General features: G+C 40.1%; 2 protein-coding genes across 2 annotated transcripts; both read right to left on the bottom strand.

Annotated features, from left to right (window-relative positions):
• Window positions 1–1,053: 1,053 nt before the first annotated feature.
• exoc3l2a (exocyst complex component 3-like 2a) lies at window positions 1,054–12,692 on the bottom strand (the record flags this gene model as incomplete). The annotated part of the gene is made up of 13 exons (XM_084074228.1): window positions 12,585–12,692; window positions 9,118–9,665; window positions 8,303–8,514; window positions 6,485–7,238; window positions 6,289–6,400; window positions 6,063–6,173; window positions 5,841–5,941; window positions 5,042–5,152; window positions 4,430–4,565; window positions 4,190–4,312; window positions 3,940–4,095; window positions 2,729–2,850; window positions 1,054–1,378 (listed from the first exon to the last, which is right to left on the bottom strand). Exons 2-13 carry the CDS (start codon window positions 9,639–9,641, stop codon window positions 1,054–1,056), a joined length of 2,787 nt encoding a protein of 928 aa, XP_083930354.1. The 5' UTR covers window positions 9,642–9,665; window positions 12,585–12,692.
• Window positions 12,693–14,691: 1,999 nt separating this feature from the next.
• ppp1r14aa (protein phosphatase 1, regulatory (inhibitor) subunit 14Aa) lies at window positions 14,692–19,757 on the bottom strand. The gene is made up of 4 exons (XM_084074586.1): window positions 19,406–19,757; window positions 17,274–17,354; window positions 16,996–17,028; window positions 14,692–15,628 (listed from the first exon to the last, which is right to left on the bottom strand). The coding sequence occupies exons 1-4, from the start codon at window positions 19,613–19,615 to the stop codon at window positions 15,449–15,451; spliced, it is 504 nt and encodes a 167-aa protein (XP_083930712.1). The 5' UTR covers window positions 19,616–19,757; the 3' UTR covers window positions 14,692–15,448.
• Window positions 19,758–21,222: the final 1,465 nt, after the last annotated feature.

Genomic DNA, 21,222 nt, shown 5'->3' with positions numbered 1-21,222 from the left:
GTATTACATATATATATATATTATATTTATCTAGTGATGTGTCAAAACCATTCAGTAGGTGTCCTACTGTACACCAGGGTCTAAACATTTATCAATGGAAAAGTAATGAGACCACCTCCAACCATTGCATATGTGCTAGTTTTGCAACACACCACCATACAGACTTTGCAGCTTTAATTGTGTAAATGTACAAGCAAATCTGACTCCCTCTAGTGGAGCTAATGTACTGTACATTATGTCTATAAATTAACAATCCAAATACTCATACAATTTGTGCAGTTTATTTAGTGTACCCAATCAATGGGTTTTTATTACGTTTCCAGCAACAGATCCATGATTCACAGTGAGTGTTCAAAACATTTGAAACAAGTTACATAAATCCTAACATATGCACTATAGACTATCAAAAATAATTGTATTGTTAGCCATGTAGCATAGGAAGGCTGTGCACTATCCACAACACTTTCAGAGCGACGAGTTACTTGGCCTGGTGACTAAATATATTTTAACCACTTTCAACCTGGCGTCCGTATTCATTATAGGCAAATATTTTCAAAATTAGTGATCAATGGAACAATCTAGATCTACAAGCTCACAATGCATCATGATGTGACTATTTTCACTATTTCTGAAATAAGGTTTAAAGTGGTTAAACAGCATATTGGTTGACCATATTGCATTGCACTGGCTGACATATTGTTATTGTTTGGAGGTATACAGTGATGAAAATGTTGAAAAATCTACATTGTAGAATAATGAAGCATATTAGATGTGTAGCTTTTTTTTGTTTAATGTGAATAACAGCATAGAACTAAATAAATTGATCTACGTATTTGCAGTGGGGATGTCTGAAAGTCAGTGAGCATGTACAGTACCTGAGGTCAAGTTTCTTCATTTACTTTTCATTAAATGGGTTTTCATAACGCTGTCACTCTTTGGAAACAATAGTTGGTACAACTATTCTTTTGTCAAGGTGCATACAGTAGTACACATCACCAGTATTTTCACAGTATCTCTGTGATTCCTTGTCTTAAAGCATCTGAATATTAAAGGCTAGTCCTCCTTGTGAATCTTATTTGTGTCTTCCGTAGTTTGGGATTCAGAGGACTGGGGCGCTGCGTTCTTTGCACTCGCCCGACTCGCCCGTTGTCTGGGCCGATGCTCTGAGAACCAGTTGCTGACGGTCATGGCCAGGCGGAGGAGACCCAGGCTGATGCAGTGAACCTCTGACGTGATGGGGATGTCTGAGAAGAGGGCGTGATCTCTGCACATGAGGGCTGTGCTGCACTCAAAGTCTTTGACGACATTCAGGATCTCCTGCCGCTCCGCCTGCCGCATCATCCCTCGGACATTCAGCAGGGTGGAGACATGCTTCTTCCTGTGGGAAGGAAGGGAAGTATGGAGGGAGGAATATATGAGGGAGGGGGTTATTGTTAATTGAAATATGTCGGATATGTCTGATATCATTAAAAAATGTGCCAGTCATCTTGTTTTGGGGAGTCCGGGTGGCGCCGGGGTAAAGTACATGCCCGCCACAGTGGAGACTGGGGTTAGATTCCTCCACAGTGCCTCCGGCTTGGCCGGGCGGTCCAATGAACACAATTGGCCATGTTTACGTGTGCGGGTATTCGGCAGGGGATGGTAATCCTCTGTCGCTGAAATAATGTCCTTTACAGCTTGGTTGGGACGCCTGTTCCACAGGGAGTGGAACTGGGAGAGATAGAGTGTTCCTCCACATGTGTTGTTACATCCTCCCTTTGAAACTCCACACTGTACAGGTGAAAAGAAGTTGTCTACACCCTCCCCAGACCAAACAGTAGGGGTTGGCAGTGACAGGGACCAAATGGGGGCAATTGGCAGCGACTAAGCTGGGGAATGGAAAGACATGAAAAAATTCAAATAAAAATAATCTGTTTAACTGAAGGAACATTACGTTTAACACAAGTATAAGGGAGTAGGAAGAGTGCAATTAGATCTTTAGGCCTGAGTGTATGCACACATGTGCTTGTGTGTGTGTGTGCGTGCGTGCGTGCGTGCTTGTGCGTGTGCGCGCGCACATGCTTGCGTGTGTGCCGTGAATAGGGCCTGAGACAGTTGGCAATCCCAACCCTGAATATCAGTCTTTGATCTCCAAAAATACCAGTGGAGGATGCTAGGCATGTAAACAAACAAGGTAAGCAGATCCTTGAGTTAGCATCACCTCAGGTCCGAACCGCTGTTTTCCTTTCCTTCTCAAAAGCCCGCACCCCCTCCCCCTCTTTGATTCCATGCGTGGCACCAGACTGTCTCCTGCAGGCTGGCAGGAACCGGAAGTACTCCGCAGCAGCTTCCTGTCTGCTCCAGCGTGGGTCATGCGTCACACACGGTGGTGCTTTGCCAACTATCACCTGAGCCCCGAGCAGCACACAAACAGTCAGGGGCTTGGGACTCCCCTTGAGGCCCCTCATCTCTCAAAACAGACCCTCGTTCCATGCCAGAAATAGCCAAGTTAATGTAGATATGTTTCCGTTCTTCTTTTCCTTGTTTTGATCTATTGTGTCAACTCCCAAAAGAAAGAAGCTATACGCTCTCTTCGATTTCCCTACCATAGGCAATGTGCCAAAAACAGCACTGAATGTGTAGGAGGAATCACAAAAGAACATAGATCCTTGGGGGATAGCGTGTCTTCATGAATGACTGTTAACCTAATTCCCGGCATAACCAGTAATCATTTTCACAAATTCCTTACCGTATATCTGGAAATTCTTTCACAAGAACTGCGACCTCCATCTGAATGGAGGGGGTGTCCTCCAGGAGAATGATGTCAGCCAGGTGACCAATGACACTGTCCAACCAGGAGGAGCCTGATTCCTGTAAGAGGTATGAACAAACTTGATTAGCAACCATTATGTTATCAAAGGATAGCAATTAAATGTCATCACCATAATCAAATCATAACTGGTCATTGTAGATTTTTGGCACGAGCGAAATATGTTAACATGAATGTACAGTGCAGTAGCTCTACAATGAAACAACAAAGCAGCGCACAATCTGCTGAACATGTTAACTTTAGACAGAGCACCGATTATTAACTGCTAGGTTCATAGCTAAATATTTAGTTCAGAAAAGTCAATAACACAGCCCCATTGCTTTTGTCTTTCCAGGTTGTTTTTTCCTTTAAGTGGTCCAATAAGAAAAAAAGAAAAGAAAAAAAAGACAGAAGACTTTAGCTTGGCATTCCCTAAAAATATCTCTGTTTTTTTTTAGACAGCCATTAAAACTTCATCCTCCCCCCATTTCCACAGATACTTCGTCCTGCGCTTCGTCGAAAAAGGGCCATCAAGGCCACGTACCCAAGAGCCACATCAAAGCTAGCCAGCTGACAGGAACAGGAAGTTCCTCCTGAACACAGAGGCTTCCTGTTGTCAGCCGAGGTGACGGACACTTGTTTGAACTTAGACACAGAAGGGCCAAATGCCACGTTGGCAGGCCTAGTTCCTTTAGTCCCTCTTCCCCTCTCTGGTTAGCGCTAACGTAGGCGCACTTCATCAATCTCCATCTCAGTGATGGCAGCCATTTTTCAGAGTTATTCCTGACCTGGCAGGGTCAGGTTCCATTCAAAGTTGCCAGACGCTGCATTTTTCTGCCCACTTTTGGACAATACTTTCAAGACTCTTTTTTGGTAGGTGTCTAAATGGGATTTTCTAGGTTTATCCTCTCTCCTAATTTCCCTCTACACCAAATATCTTCACTAAAAATAACTGATCTGCAGGCTCACTGTGAGCAGCCAAAGGTTAGGGTTAGGGTTGGCCTAAATGAGAGTTGAGTGGCAAAGACCCTCTCTTGATGTTTGATTGCTTAAATAAAATACTTTGTCAGAGAAAAAAGAACAAAGGGTGGAGGTGATGGTATAGAAGTATACCAACTTAACTTAAATTGTTATCTGAAGAGCAAACTCACCAAATCCTTAAAGAGTCCTTTGAGTTGTTTGGCCTCATCCTGCAACCGGAAAGCCACCCTCTTCCTCATCTTCAGAGATGTGCAGATGAGCCGTCCCCGCATGATGGCTCGGACATATTCAACCAGAACCCGTCTGTGTACCTCACCCACTAGACTCTGTCAAACAGTAAATAGTAATCGAACTGAACGGGTGCACGAAACATACATTTATTTTAAATGTGTGAGAAGCAGTTACTGAAACAAGAAATACCTGATATGGTGGGGGGTCCATCCTTCTGAACTTCTTGAAGTGTTGTTTGATACTGGCTTCAATGGCCTCGAATGCTTCTTGGTTGTTCAACCATTTCCTCTTGACCAGCTTGTCAAAAAAAGGCTAGAGAAACAACAGATTGCACCCTGATTAATACAGTAAATATTCCATAGGCATGAAAATATTTCTTAAACTGAGATGAACTGTATATTTAGATGTTTTTTAGACTATTCTTCTCACCCTGATGTGCTCAAACAGTCTGTCTATCAGAACCCTCACTGACTGGTTGATGATCCTGTCCAGAGAATTGTTGGCTTTCTGGTCCGATTCCTCACTGCCCTGTGGGTCACACTGCCTGCAGCGCTGCACAAAGGACCTGGTATGCACACAAAGTTTTGAAGCTGTTCTTAGTGAAAATGACTTTTGACTTTAGTAACATTCATTATAGAGCGATTCCCAACCTGTGGGCCAGTGCCCACTGGTGGGTCGTGAGGATATTGCAAGTGGGCCCCTAAATAATTTGCAAAGGATTAAGATGTTATTGATAATATAACATTAATATAATACATTATGTAAAAAAAACAATTATGGTGTTCCTTCTTTAAAACCTTGAAATTGTGACCCTCATTGTGATACAGATAAATAGGAATTTAATGTATACTACGTTAGTACCATTGATCCAAGTTGGAACACAATCGATTGATTGATTAATCATTAAAATAAATATGCTCTGAAAATACACACGGAACACCCATCTGAGCCATGAACACAGGGTTGGAACACAGATTTTCAAGATCCAGATAAGGATGGGAACCACTGTAACAGAAGACAAGAGGATTGATGTGCGTCTACCTTAGAGGAGGGCAGCAGTTGACCAGAGCTATGGTCCTGGAAACATATCCATCGCCACGATCTCCAAATTCCGCCTGAGTGTCGTGGAACATCTCCACCTTCCTCTGAAAACTAGACATAGATTTTCATGAATATATAGTGAAAATGAAATGAATTCATAGCTGTACCGTTATAAAAATCCATGCAATTTCTATACTATTATTATTATAGCATTAACTCATCCCCAATTGAGTTTGGTTTGGATTTACTGGTTTTGTGGCTGTTAAAACGGTTTAGTTGCAACACAGACGTTGGACCCTTTGCAGTACTTCAGCTGTATTATGAACACAACCTTAACACACAGTACATTACACCAGGATAATATACATTCCTCACTATCTAGTAAAGTGAGGATGTGACTGAAATTATTCCAATAAAATTCTGTGCATCCTCCTGACTGCACTGAATCACTGACATAAAATGGTAAATGGTGCATTTATGTAGCGCTTTTATCCAAAGCGCTTTACATAGATTGTGCATTACATTCACCCATTCACACACACATTCATACACCGATGGCAGAGGAAACCATGCAAGGCACCAACCTGCTCATCGGGAGCAATTAGGGGTTCAGCGTCTTAGATTACCTCACTAAGTTTGATCATTCAAGTGGAATACATGATTACAACTTTAACATCTGTCAACCAGGTAATCAAAAAGTTCTAATGTACAGTAGAAAGAAAATGAAAATGTCCATAATCCGGCTTTGTGTCTTGATGGAAAGTTTGATCTGAAATCAATCCTCAATCAGTTATCTCACCTATAAAGGAAGTCAGCCAGGCCAATGAGACTGCAACGAGCTACTCGGGACCCCAGAAACTGGTTCACTGCCGTGGACCTGTCTAGGTCTTCCTTCAATCTCTGCAATAAGAAATAAGTGTATAACTTTGTGGTTCTTTGACCAGTACAAAGTCTAATATAATAATATCCGAAAACATTTTCCTGCAGGTGTTCCACAATAAATGTGATCACATATGTCTACCTGGATGACAGAGCGTGCCAGATGAGACTGATACTCCTCTATGTGCAAAGTCTGGGCCCATCGTCTCTCCTCTTCGTCCAGAACCTGAGTGAGCTCTGTCGTCACCTTCTCCTGAAAAATGACATGCAGAAACAAATCTCAACATTGCACATTGCATTGTAAAAATGACATGCTAAAAATGGTATCATACTTAAAAATAGGAAGTGATGCATAAACCATAATTTACCGTGACAATACTGAGGCAGTCTTGCTCCAGCCTGTTTACTGTGTCTTGCAGTATAATAGGTTCCAGTGCGGAATAGTTGATGGTCATGGTGCCAGTGCTACCTAAGACATCCCTGATGGAAAACTATAAATTAGTTTATACTTTACTAGTTTGATCTGTATTTACAACATTCATTGTCTGATCCTTGGAGGCATACCTGTTGTATACATTGTAGAACCAATCCAGCAGTGAGTAGACATCCGTGATCTGAAGTGGGCAACTAGTAATGGTCCGAAGACGTTTGGCCACAGCCCGGTGATAGCTTTCCACATATACCTGGAAGGCAGCAAACTCTTCAGGATAGATGGACACAGCATTCCTTCTAGCTGCATCCAGGTCATCCACCATTCGACTCTTGAGGCGCTCCAGGTAGGAGGCCAGCTGGCCTGCCCGGGTGTCCACCTGATGGGGCAGGCTCCAGTCTGCAGCCTCTGCCACAGCCTGCCTCCACTTTAGCTTCAGCCGGCGGGGGCGATGGCTGGACGGGGTCTGGCAACCCTCGTCCAGCCGTTTATTCTCCTCTCTCACGGCCCAGACAGCATCGGCGTGCTCTTCCTGTTGGATCACCAGCACCACCAGTCCCAGGTTGGGCCCGGCGCTGGGTTGACGGAGGGACTCCCGCACGACATCCCACATCTCCTTCTGCAAGGCCTCATACAGGAGCTCCACGTCCTTGGCCTTCCGCCGGCCCGAGTCCAGTGTCGCATTAGGACTGAATGGGTCGTCCAGAGATGGGGATAGCGTCAAGGAGGTCATACTGGAAGGGGGGCTTGGGCCAAAGTTTGGGGTGAGGGTGGGGTTTGATGTGGCAGGCAAAAGGGCCAGAAGATCACATTCTCGCTCCAGCTCTTGGATGTGAGTGTCGGCTGATAGGAGATCCCTGTGGTTCACCAGTTGTAGAATCTCCAACACTGAGGGAAAGGACAAGAATGATTCAGTCTGATGCCTCACATGATCATAGACATGATCATATCATAGATATATCTTTAATGTATTTACAGTATGTATTGTAAATGCATGAACAAGATTTGTACGGGTATCATGACTTGTGTCATCATATGAAACATTTATGCAAATACACATTCATTTAGTAAATTCTGTTCACTGATTAAATGTTTTCATCATAAAGACTTCACAAGGAGCAGGCAAAACAGCGTTAACCACTTGACCACTTAATACATGAAATAAATAAAAAATCCCATCTACAAGCTCATAGCGCATTGCATCGCAGCACATTGTGGGCTTGTAGATCTGCATTTTTTTAAATGATAAAAACAAATGTAATCTACATTTAAAAAACAAGCTACAGTACCCAAAATAGGAACACAACGGTTAAAGTGGTTAAAGTGAATTTGGTTTGATTCATGAATGTATTAGTGGCATGAGATATAATGCAACACCTGCATCACACTGTAAAGCATCTGCAATGCAATGATGTAACAGATCCTCGAAATTAATTCACTTTCATTTGGGGCAATGCACTGGAGGCCATCATCAATATGATCCAGTAGGTGTTTTATTCTAGGACCAACCAAAAGGTATTGGGAAGTAAGCATGTCAAAATTAATCCATGTGTTGAATGACATGTTTGCAATCATTCAATATTTATTGCCCACATCCTATCCTATTCCTAGCCTTGTTCCCTGTGGAGCTATGTGTGAACAGTAGCTTGGTTGAACTTCTATCTGGAGGGACCTGTGTGGAGGAAGTAAGGTCATTTCCTGATTTCACAGTCTGGTGTTGATTGAACCCAGTGACTCTGGGACTGTGGACCTCTCAGCTTCATCAGAAAGTAGTCTAGGATTGGGAGGAAATACTTTTGGAGCAGACCAGGAAGTGTTATGTTCTCAGTCAACATGGGGAAACTCCTTGTGTGTGGACATTGTAAAAGACAGATTTTCCTATAGGGTGCCCCTAAAAAAAGATATTCTGACCTGGCTTCCCATGTTTGGTCTCCTCGGAATGCATCTCTTACCTGAAAGAGGCTCTCTGGGTTTCACCACTGGCTCCTCTATGGTTTCGTCCTCAGTCTCCAGAGAGCTGCGGTCGGACATGGAGTCCCTCTTCAGCTTGCCTAAGCTAATCTTGAGGAAGGAGGGACGTCGGCTAGACTCGGCATCTCCATCAGTACTGAGGTCCCCACAGGGCAGGCTTTCTCTGCGCACCTCCTTACGACGACCTGTAAAGCTGAAGAGACAACAAATGTGAATAATTCCCATTGCACATAATAACATATGTCAGAATCAACGACTATGAATGCAGTTATTCTTCAGCATGGTCATGCATCAGATGCATCAGAGTTCAGGCCATTGAGGAATGTATTATGTAGTTTAAAAGAAGCACCCATGATTGGAATGTTAGAAATGCGTAATGTTACATCTGTTAAACTATTGCTGTTGTGGTAAACACAATGATTCAGTTATAAATAGTTCCTTTCACTGAGCACAGACAGTACACAAAATAGCACAGCCAAACAAAAGGAGTTCCGTGGATAAACAGGTAGGCTTAACGCATTACATAAGCAAACAGGAAACAATCACGCTTACTATGTTTTGAGCCATGCTTTTACTGAAGCTCACTTAGAATAGAACTATTTCTCTCTTTCTACCCCAGCACGTCAGACACTAATTGACAATGCACACAAAAAGATCATCTTAACATTAATTTTCCCATATCTTCATTGACTCGTCTAATGATGACCTGCAAATGCCCTGTGTTTGAGTATCTTGAAAAACAACATATCAATATCACAAATATTGTTGAGGTGTTCATATTTCCTCAGCTCATTACCGGAGTAGAGTCATGATTTCCTCTGAGCTTCTGCGTAATCCCTTCCTTTTCTCCTTTACTGGTGGAAATGCGTTGGTTTCTGGGAGGCTGCGTTGAGCAGGTAGGGTCCCGCATTTGCGTCCCGGAAAGCGGAGCCCTTTCCCCAGCTTCCCGAGGGTCTTGATGGGTGATACCCCACAGATACGCTCCAGAGTCCCCCTCAGGGGCGTCCCTTTAGGGTTCCCTGCTCCGTGCCTTTCGGCGTTCACCTCGTTCTCTCCCTCCTCTCCATCTCGGGATGTTCTGTGTTGGAGGTTCCCCTTGAGGTCACCCATGATGAGGCCCCCTTCATTCCTCTCCTCGTCCAGGTCCACCTCCTCAAAGGGGTTTAGGTTGTTTTTCAGAACCTTCAGACCATTGAGATCGTTCAGATCGTTCAGGTCTGTCATGTTCAGGTCCATCCTGGGCATGATGAGCTCCCCATTCACTCTGGGGAAGTCATGACAGCTCTTCGACCGCCCTGGGAGCTTCTTTAGAATGGGCATGGTTGCAGTTAGGGGATTAACAATCTGTAAAACAAAAATCATGGAATAATCTGTAGGATGAATTTCAAATATTCAGTGACTTAATCCCTTTTGGATCAGCAGGTTAACAGTTTTCCAGCAATTTAAAATGAATGACACAATACTATAGTCCCTCTGTGTAACCACTTACACTCACATACAATTGTATGACTACCAGGACAATGTATGTATGCTTTGAATACGTTTTAATATGTTCATACAAGTGCCACCCTGACATGTTTATATAGCTGAAATGCATAACATCCTCTCACATTTTGTTATATAATAACATAGTCATCCAGGAAATATGTCATCTAAATATTGCCGTATTTAGAGAATGTTGTGTATATTATTCTGACAGTATGCACACATGTTGAACTACTAGCTTATACAAACATTGGCACTCGTGACCAAATAGACATACATGAATGCGGATTTGCATCACAGTACATTCAGCTTTTGTAAAAAATAGCACTGGCATTCTTGGATTCTTCTAGAGCTATGTAACCTCTTTAGGTAAAAAAAAAAAAGAAGGCTTGCATAATGTTATTTTTCTCCATGATCCATTATTTTGTATCCAATCAATTAGATTTAAGGTCTAATGCTGTCAATTCAGTTCATCTACATGGAGCATTTTGTAATGAATACATTTATTACCAAATTACCAAAATGTTTTGATGAAAAAGAAACGTTGATGAAGTTCTCTCAACTGTATTTTCACAAAACAAAAGATGATATTTTCTTCAAAACCTTCTGTACTTAAATTAAGTGCTATCAATATGAACCTAGAGTATTTTTAGTGCATCCACCTTTGGCCATAGCATTTCATTCATTTGTAATTAATAACATAATATTATATAAAGATCAAAACTGAGTAGCATGTGTGACATGAATTTTGCTCTCAATTTCAGCCCATAGACATTAGAATAGTCATCCATCTTTACTTATTTGATTGTACTTGTCATCAAATGCTGTATTCTGATTTTGCAGTAAAATAGTTTACACACTGGAATTTTGCATTCCTGCAAATAAATCAAAGAAATATTAGTAAAAGAATTATCCTCAAATAATAATATCCTATTAGGAGAGTAAATTATTTCTGAGTGAATTGCCTAAAGGTATTTGTTCAATGAGTCAACTTTGGTTCTCAGGTCAGAGTATAAAGCAGTTAGAAGAGCCTTCACTGGAAAACATACGGTTGTTATATAAAATACTTTAAACCATTTTATTCATGCAATGAAAGATATTGCTTGGCATGCATTCTATTTTTCCGCAAAACATATTTATTTGTTTAAACAATTGCACATATTCACACCAGGGAATTCAGCAGTATGACCTCAATTCTCAGTTGGACACCAAGCAAGGGATCAGACTATTTGCTCAAGGGCAGGTCAACTATAGTTGTTTTTCTTCACAGCTTTTCCCAGACACTGCAAGGTCACTAACCTTTAGGCTGCTGCTGCCTGTTTTAAGAGATCTGCTATACAGACTGGAAGAGCTCTAAACAATACCTTGTCTTGTCGCAAACTCAGTTAATATCTAAACACTAGCAGGGCAATGACCGAAATGAAAAATATATATATATTAAAGAGAAAAAGAAAGTACAACTACAGAAAGAAAAGGTTGATTCTTTTTTTTCAAAGTTGTAATTTTACAACACACAAGTGTTCATTGAAATATGTGGTTGTCTAGAAGTAGGTGTCAGTATTTTGTAAGAGAGGGGATTCTCATGTTATGTATTCATCTGTGTTTGTGCTAAGTTGTGGTAAATGTGGTTGTGGTTTAATACTAGTTTTGCTGTTTGTGGCATTTTCTAGTAGCTTTCGGTTATTTCTGGAAATAAATAAATAATAATAATAATAAAAATAAAAAAAATAATGGATTCTGGAAAGAAAGAAAGAAAGAAAGAAAGATGCATTTAAATATTCTATAGGTTTCCTGTGTTATAGCCCATCTATAGCCACTGAACTAAGCTGAATTTCTGATATACAGTACTGTATGTGAGTGTGGTTTTAACTGAAGCAACAATAGTAAGAATTCAAAGACTCTGACTACTGAATGTATTTTCAAATCAATCTACTATCGCTATCACATTCTACACAAGATAATTGGATGATATCATGTTGGGGTATTGATGACATGTAAGTTAATTCAAATGTGTTCATAGAATAATGCTGTTTTAGTAATGCTATGAGAACTTATTTAACTTTGTTATATTTCATTGAACTTTGCAGAGTCACATAAATAATATATAAATAATGAATGAAGAAATGAAATAATCATGCTAAGGGAATTAAACAAGTCATAATGCTGCTGGCATAAATTCAACCCAGATTAACAAATAGAGTAATTGTTTGTAAATATAATTTGACTTTTATTGTGAGCAAGATGCTATATGAATGAATGAATTTAAGATAACAGGATTATGAACTCCCTGGATTTTGATCATGTGATGAATTTAACCACTACAGTGAGTTCACTAAGTATTATTTTATTGTTATTTTTCCTGTTATGACAAATTGCAGGACAAAACAAACTTGACACATTCTCATAATAATTTCAGGTGCATGTGGATAAGAAACAGCTCAACACAGAGTAGCGCAAGAAATTGCCCATGGCACACAGCAGATTCTGTGTTCATTTAAGTGTTAATTTAACTTTGAAAGTTTAAACCAGAGTTAAATGAAAGGATCAGGATTTGACTGTGCAATGTGCATCACAGTGTACATAAACTTAAATAAAGTCTTTATTCTCCCCCTGATTATCCTCTTACCATTTAAGCACTATTTTATACTTGGTAGTACAACTGTGTCGCACTGCGAAAATAGCCAATGCAACGCCTGTGAGCTTGTAGATCTGCTATTTTCACATCAACATCCTAACTCAAGTAGGCTATGGGACAGTAGTCGAGCGAATGCCTCTTACCTGGTGTGATGGCTGTGCAACGTCTCAGTGCAGTGTCATCCTGGTGTATGCTGGATGTATGGGCTGCGGAGCTGATGGTGCGTGTGTGCATGTGTGAGTGAGTGATAGTGTGTGAGTGTGTCTCTATGTACTCAGTGACTCAAGAGAGCACTGTGTCGTGGATGCCGGCCGGCGGTTTCCTGGCTGGGTTCTATTGTGGCAGAAGGTGATATGCTTTCCTGAGGAAATACCCGTCCTGTCCTTTCTCCCCTCTGTTCCTCTTGCCAAACTCCCCCAGGGACCCTTACAATTACACTAATTGCATTAACTGCTGAATGGGAGTTTGTCAGTTTGATCATGCAATCCTGCAATGTTTCATAGATCAACACAGGTCTACACACCTGTGTGTGTGTGTGTGTGTGTGTGTGTGTGTGTGTGTGTGTGTGTGTGTGTGTGTGTGTGTGTGTGTGTGTGTGTGTGTGTGTATGTGTGCGTGTGTGTGTGTGTATGTGTGCATGCGAGGGAGAAAGACAGAAGGGACAAAGTGAGGGAGGGAGACAATAAATGAATGTAGATATTACAGAATTATTGTGTTCTGTAGCTTACTGGCTACAGTAACTAGCATTTTAAAGATCCATTTACTTTACAGTAAGTAAATTAAACAGAGACATGGTCACTGTTTAGTAATACTCTCATCCAGACAGAACTGACAGTGCATTTTCCATGAAATATACTTTACTTGAAGGCATCATCAAGCCCAGCCACAGCTCAATACAAAGAAAGGGAGTGTATATGCTTCTACAGTAGGCCTACAGTTCCATGTACGTTGTATTTGTTTTTATTCGTCTCTTCAAGGTCAAGGTTAGTATGGTAGGTATTTTAATGGCATACTGGAAACAATGCTAAGATGAATTGTTTCAGGAATGTGGGACGATGGTTGCTGCACAAGCACATACTGTATGTACTACATTTCTAAATAAACAAAGGCCTCTGTTCACTCACCAAATTGATGCACTGTATCAGATCCAATTCCAGATCCACCAACAGCTAAATGTTTTCCAGAGGTAGCTGTATTTGCTGTCACTTTCTGCCCTCTAGTGTAGGTTTCAGTGCAAGACCAAATATTGTACTCCACCCTAGTAAACCTGACCTTGGTGGTGTCGTTCACACTCATCACTATACAGAAGATTTGTCTCTCCCAGTGATTGGCTAAGTGTGATATGGACTGGAGATTCCTCAAGAAGACATCAGACATCTTATCTTATCTGACCAGACATCTATCTGACCATGGCATGGGGAATATATGAAGCTTGTATAATTATCCTAACAAGGCCTGGTGATAGGTATGCCAGATTCTGCTCCATTTTCCTAGCAACCAGGAAGTAAATCTTAGCCTGAAAACTGCCTATAACATCCAGTTTGTACAGCCTAGTAACACTGCAGCAATGTGTACACTAAAAGCAGCGCACTCCAAGCTGCCTATAGCAATACCTAGCCAAGACTTAGTAAACCACAGAAAACACTTGGCAAACAGGCAGTAACTGCCAACCACCACAGTAGGTATATGTGTTCAACAGAACAGCAAGTTATAGGCTAATTATTAATTAATTGACCAATTTTTTTTTTGCAGTGTAATGAAAACTTCAATACCATCAAAACATAAGTCTAAAGCCTTCTTTTGCATTGCCTCCAATTAATATAAATGTGACTGATTAGTCTTTTGATGCTGTAATCTCTCTCTCTCAGCATGCCATTGTTGTTGAGGATGTTCAGAGGACCATGCAGCATGCACCATTTCTGTCCATTGGTGTGGAGTTTACAGGCAACATTTGACTTACTTGTATACTTTATACAGCCTTGTATACTTACATTTTATTGATTAATTAGTTTGATTTGATGATACTTTGAATGCTAGCAGAACCTTTTCTTCGACAATTAATTGAACTTGTAGTAAGATCTACAACAGACATTCAGTATCTGACATGAACACTTAAATCAATAAAACATTTTCAACAATTGTCTTTGACTTTTCCTAATCTTTTTGCATACAGTATGTAGTGTCTTCCGTAATATTTGTGCTTCCAAAACATGAGTGTATTGTGGCTAAAATACAAAACAAAAAACAATCCAGTGATTGATATTCTTTATTTATCTATCTTAGCAGACCATTTAAAACTGTAGTAACTTCTCAGTCAAATTGTTAAGATGTAAGATGAATATTAGAATTAAAAAATGTTCATACATAATGCTAGCTAGTAGGTACAGTATGCATGTTACATGGTTGATTTCAGTATTGTACAACAAACCATGATGCTGTGATCAGATCAATAAATAAATTAAATAATTAATTACCATACTAATTTGAAAGATGATGTGATATATGCTCATCCATTGATTTCATTATCTTGGTAGGAAAGCATGTGTAGAATTCTGTGGTGTAACTATAATGTTCATGAGCTACAGTATAAGGTCATGCATGCATTCATGTCCAAATGCCCTGCCTTGGCTCACTGTACTGTAGTTCTGTATTTTACTCAAAACTTCTAGTATCTTGGTATGTAAAAATGAATCTGGATCACATTTCACATATTACCATCTTGATCTTTATCTCTGCCAAGTTAATAATTTAAACCCTATATACTTAATTGACTATGGGGTCTATACTTGTTCCCTTCTATTTTTCCCTTGACATCAAATCTCTTCACCGAAAACAGCTGATCTACAAGCTTTTTTTTAAATGTATGTTTGCATAACATGACATGCCTAGGAATGAGACATTAGGGTACAAGTGGTTAACTGTCAAGCTTGAGATGTTTGGGCATGTGTACACATCATGATGGTGTATGTCTATGTTGTTGCAAGTGTGTGCATTGTGTGTAAGGAGGTCAGAGGGTCTGGTTGTGACTTTGAGGGTGGTGCTGGTGGTGGTGATGTGGACTGTTGAAGTGATAAGGCTCATGGTGGTAGTGGCTATGGGAGATGACCGGATGCTCGATGGTCTCACTCTGTAGTTCATCCTGTTTCTGAAGCCCCTCCAGCTTTCCCACCAGCTCTTTGATGAAAGCCTGAAGGACAGAACAACACACATAGAAGCTCAATAGACAGCATGCCCAGGCTACCACGTGAGAAGAAGCTTAAATGGCAGACACCTTCAAAGAGCCTGTGGCCGGGCAGAAATAGCTGTGCCTTATTTATTAATGAGCTCCATGAAGAGGATGACAGTGAATAGCTTCTGCTTTGGCAATGTAAACGTATGTTTTCTCATGCCAATAAAGCCCTTTGAATTGAATAGCAGGATTGCAGATAAAAACACGAGGAACATGATTAGCGATTAAGTTGTTTGACATTTAACATTTCAATTTGTTGTTGATTCACACAAATGTTAAAGCCCTGTAGAATTATCTTTGGAAATAAATACCTTCAAATAATTTTGGTTTGCTTCAAGTCATAATCCCAGTGTAAAACACACCATGAGGTATTCTGCCATCTTTAAATTGATGTTGGGACCTTAAAAACATTTTGATGGCAAAATAAATCTGTGTCAATCATAGGATAATGTTAACCATTTTTGGTTGTGTGTTGTATGTACTGTAGATGTCCCAAAAATGGAAAGGAGGCCTTAGAGAGTTGCAGAGAACCTTGGAGAATAGTGGGAGGATGACCTGACAGGCCATGCGAGAGGAAGTTCCGCACTGTGCTGAATGTCGTGCTGGAGTTGATGTGGAGTTGTAGTTCTATGTTATTTAAAATAATTTCTCAGTGTTGAGTTACGTGTTAGGTATAAATGTTTTGAGGGAACAAAACAGAGAGACAATTCATCTAAGATGTCTATAGGCCAGATGAGACAAAAAGCAAACCAGCCTTCACAATTGATTGGCCTGCTCTTGTCCCTGTGTTTGTTAGTCTGAACTGGACTCTCTGGGGCCCTACACTTTCACCAAAAGAGACTCATTGTCCTGGGGGAAAGAAATGGAAGGAGAAAAAGAGAGGGTACACAGATCGCCATTGTTTACACAAATGGAGTGTCTGCGGTAGGTCGTGTCAGACACTGCTAAAACCACTGTGTACAGGAGGGCAGGGAAGCCTGGGTAGAGTGGGTGGTCAATGTCACGTGCATAACATGCACATCACCCTGACTAATGAACATATCGTTGTTGTCGGGTGGAAACCTTGTATGTCCAAAACCATTCCTTTTTTAAATGTATTATTTAAAACAAAGTTAAAATTGTAGCTGATCTACAAGCTCACAACGTGTCGCTTTACGTTGTGAGCTTGTAGTTTTATAAGTATTTATTGCACAGACGATCGATTGACAGGTGTGTAGTTTATAAAAAAGTATAAAAAGTTGAAATATGGAGATGCCAATATTCTGCCCGACAGCAACGATATCATCAACATAATAAAATTGCCTTGTATCTCAACTTAAACATACCTCTGTGTTGCTGCTGCACTTGTGAAGAAGCTCCTGCTCAGAAAAAAAAACATTGTTACCAATCAGCCACATGTACAGTACTTACAGTATTTACATGAACGAGAATTCATCTTAATCCTATAAGTGAGACTGGCTTCTCTTTATTTAAGATCACTTAATGATATGCTTTAATTTGCAATTAATTTCATGACTCGGCAACATTTTCTTAAATGTGGTAACTTTTAGTAATGAGTTCAGAAGTAATTAACAACGCATTAACTCAACAGGGAACCTTTTACCTTTAACTTCTTGACCCGCTCCTCATCATTTGGAAGGTCAAGCAGGTCATCAATGCTCACCTCATCTGGCATGTCGTCCTCCTGAGATGTGTACATACACAAACACAACAATTACATACAATTTCAGTGGAAAACTATCCCATTACAAAGTGAAAATTACATATCTTTTCAATCGTTGCTGTCAGGCAGAAACCTTGTATCTCCATATTTCAACTCTCATAAATTAATGTCCATGTCATATTATGGTGTCACTGAAAAGTAGCAAAAATAGCTGATTTGTTTTTACATTTTCGGAACAGTTTTGGACATACAAGGTTTCCACCTAAAAAAAATATAATTCTACTGTATATCGAAAACAAATATTAGGATTCAGCCCGCACACAACTGCATCTCAATCATGGGGCTGAGGGCTGAAGTGTAACAATGTTCATGTAATACTGTAACAGTTGCACGCTCACATTGAACAAAAGACCATTGTACAAGCTCAGTGGAAGGAGAGGCGAGTCCCACTCGGCACTCGTCCATCCACACCAACACCAAACCGCATTTCATTTGGATGGTGCTTTGGTGCATACATAATTCAACTCACAACAGCCTAGCTGATTCATTTCTCAGAAGAAATAAAATAGGGCCCACGTGTTGCCTGAAAACCTCAACACACACAGAAACATGCACTTTACTTCAGTCTCAGTCTATAAAATACACATGTAGCTGCAAAATAAGAACTTTACTTTACGTTCATGAAAAGTGCATATTTTGGACTCTTCAGTCTTTAGTTGCTTTTGAGAACTGTTATATTAACAGATTATCCTCCTCTGAATTATGTTTCTGTACTCTCATTTTTCAACACAACCTTGCACTTCATGCCCCCATAGGCCTACTAATTGCTCCCCGGTTCCCCATGAGAGATCGTAGCCTACAGTAGGGTCCATTTTTACAGTCTTAGTTAAATTAACACTCCAGATTTGTGTGAAGGTCCTGTCAATTATATGTCACTGGAGCCTGCTGGACAGTGTTTACCTCCTGGTTGTGGACCTGCCCTTTTCCTGTTTACCATCTATCATTCCTCTCAGGCCCCAAAGGCTGCCCATGTAAGGCAAGCAAAGCATCTGTAGCCACATGTAGGCCTACAGTTAACTACATCACTAATGGCTTTGGAGAGTGGGTTTTATTTCTCTGGGGTGCTTGGCCTTTTAAGGAGAACTGATATCTGCTCTTTACTGAAATCTGCTGTTTTCATATACATTCACATTTCATTGCATGTGAATCATAATAGCCTAATAGGCACTAAGAAACTCCAATTCTAAACGTATTATCTCAGTTAATTTGACAGAAAAAAATCCAATTGCTATTGTCCTAACTTTCATATTTTATGCAAAAGCAGGGGCAATGGGAAGATACATTTTAAGCCACAAAGTCACAATCAGTGTTTTGACAGGTATATGGCTATAGCCAATAACTTTGCTTTTAAATTAGAAAAGCTTTAAAGCTTTAGAGTATTTAATTGGTAGGATATGCTCAGTGATGGAAGAAGTACTCACATGTTTTACTTAAGTAAAGTATCAATACTGAAATGTAGATATACTCTGTTACAAGTAGAAGTCCCATATTCAAAATGTACTTGAGTAAAAGTATAAAAGTACCAGCATCAAAATGTACATGAAGTACCAAAAGTAAAAGTACATTGTGCAGAATGTCCCGTTTCACAAGGTATATGTCTAAAATGTATACAAATCTTCTGAAAAGTACAGTAGAGTTTAAATAGGGCTGAAGTGGTTAATCTGTGTTTTGTAATAATAATCAAACCCCACAAAGTAACTAGTAGTAACTAATGTTTTCAAATAATTGTAGTGGAGTAGAAGTAAAAGTATTGAAACATGGAAATACTCCAGTAAAGTAAAAGTACCTCAAAATGTTACTTAAGTACAGTACTTGAGTACATGTACTTCGTTACTTTACACCACTGGCTATGCTTTCTACAGTAAACATCCCACTTCAGTCTGTATAAAACAGTTTTCGTAATAATTCTTGATTCGACATCGTGGTCATATTTTAGAACCAACCCATTACTTTTCTGTTTGCAAAGTTTCAAACTGTTCATAATGTATTCAATATTCAATCAATCAACGCACCTTCCCCAAGAAGAGCTGGTCCAAGCACTCGTCGATCCACTTCTCCACGTCCAGTCTCTTCTGGAGCTCCTTTCTGTTGTATTTCACTGTAACACGGGCTCTTCTCTGGATGCTGCACGGTCCGTGATCTTCCAGAGATTCAACATCGGACGATGAGACTTCATCTTCAGGCGTCGCAATTGTAGTGATAGTGATCCCGTCGGCTGCCATGCCTCGTCCAACTGGTTCTCACAGTGAAGTGCAGGGTGTGTGAGGCTCTGAGGACTGGATGAGGACAAAAGGAGTCTTGACAGCTGAACAGCTGAGACTGGATCTGGATGGGCTCGTTCCTCAGAGGCCATCTACCAGTGGTGGAAGAAGTAGGCTACTGACATTTTGAACTCAAGTAAAAGTATAAATACTGCAATACAGAAATACTCTGTTACAAGTAAAAGTCAGGAATTCGAAATGTTCTTGAGTAAAACGTACAAAAGTAGGCCTACAAAAGTATTTGCATTAAAATATACAAGTAGCCTACTGAAAGTGAAAGTAGGCTACTTATGATTCAGAATGTCCAAATGTATAAAAACGCTTTGAAAATAGCAGATCTACAAGCTCACAAGATCGGCTATTTTCAAATAGTCATAGCTTTAAATAGGGCTTAAGTGGTTAATGCATGTTTTGCAATAATGATCAAAATCTACAAAGGAGGCTAACTAACGTTTTCTAATAATTGTAGTGGGGTAAAAAGTACAATATTTGACTCTTAGATGTAGAGTAGTAGTACAATTAAAAGTATAACACATTGTAAATACTCCAGTAAAGTAAAAGTATGAAAACTGTACTTAAGTACAGTACTTAAGTAAATGTACTTAGTTACTTTCCACCACTGCTATCTACAGCAGGCTAATCTATTATCACTGGTCACACCGGAGAGACAAAATTCCACTGGAGAGGCCACATGGAAAATGCAGCATAGTTACAAAAAAAAAAAGTAAAGGAAAAAAGTTTATAAAAAAAGACTGACAAACTTTCAGCACGTAGCCTATAGGCTACCCATTCATACATTAGCCTAAATGTAGCCTACTTTTTATGTATTTTGTATTCTCTGACATTATGCTATAATAATGGATCAAAACAATCTATCGTCTGTGCAATTGAGGCTAGATATTTTCATTGTTCCTTTAAACTAGCTCATGGGTTTTCAACTGATTATGAACCAGGGACCACCACCCTGACTGAGAATCAACCTGGGGACCACTGTTGTGTTGGAAGGGGGGATATGGGCGTGGTGGTGTGGGGGGAAAAGCTTGAAATTAAATAATGACTGTTAAGGCCTTAATTTAATTTGTTAATTCGAGGTGAATTAAATCAAGCCCTTAACAGTCATTATTTAACTGAGATATGCTATTGGTCCAGAGCTCAGAAAAGATTGAGAACCTCTGATCCATTCCTTTCCCATGGTTGCCCTTATTCTGTTCTCTTAACCTTCCACATTAAACTCATGTTAACTGATTCATTGCAAGTTACATATGTATGAGCAAGCACATGCGATTGATATGGGCACATTTCCTGCTAATGATGACTCAACCAGGTAAACCGGTACAGTTTCCCTTGAAATTCTAACTCCCATTTCCCAAGTTCTTGACATCCGACTTCCAAGTAACTGACAACATTGATGTGTCATCATACATCATACTGTTTCTCAACAAGTGGTCGATAAAATAAAATATAATACAAATCTTCACTTTCCTACATTACTATGTATGGTCAGGGACCACATGCAATACCTTCACGGTCCACAGACCACCAGTGGTCCACGGACCACCAGTTGAAAA

This window comes from Gymnoscopelus microlampas (genome assembly GCF_963454915.1).
Source record: "Gymnoscopelus microlampas genome assembly, chromosome: 12".
Taxonomy (NCBI): domain Eukaryota; kingdom Metazoa; phylum Chordata; class Actinopteri; order Myctophiformes; family Myctophidae; genus Gymnoscopelus; species Gymnoscopelus microlampas.
Note: the sequence above shows the minus strand (reverse complement) of the source record. Positions and strands in the feature narration are given on the sequence as shown.

What these genes read in the sequence shown, in the direction of transcription:
- ppp1r14aa (XM_084074586.1), bottom strand. Translation starts at nt 19,615, where the DNA reads ATGGCAGCCGACGGGATCACTATCACTACAATTGCGACGCCTGAAGAT. An exon ending in ACCAGCTCTTCTTGGGGAAG is followed by an intron (nt 17,355 to 19,405) that starts GTGCGTTGATTG and finishes TACACATCTCAG; the next exon opens with GAGGACGACATGCCAGATGA. An exon ending in AGTGCAGCAGCAACACAGAG is followed by an intron (nt 15,629 to 16,995) that starts GTATGTTTAAGT and finishes TCTGTCCTTCAG; the next exon opens with GCTTTCATCAAAGAGCTGGT.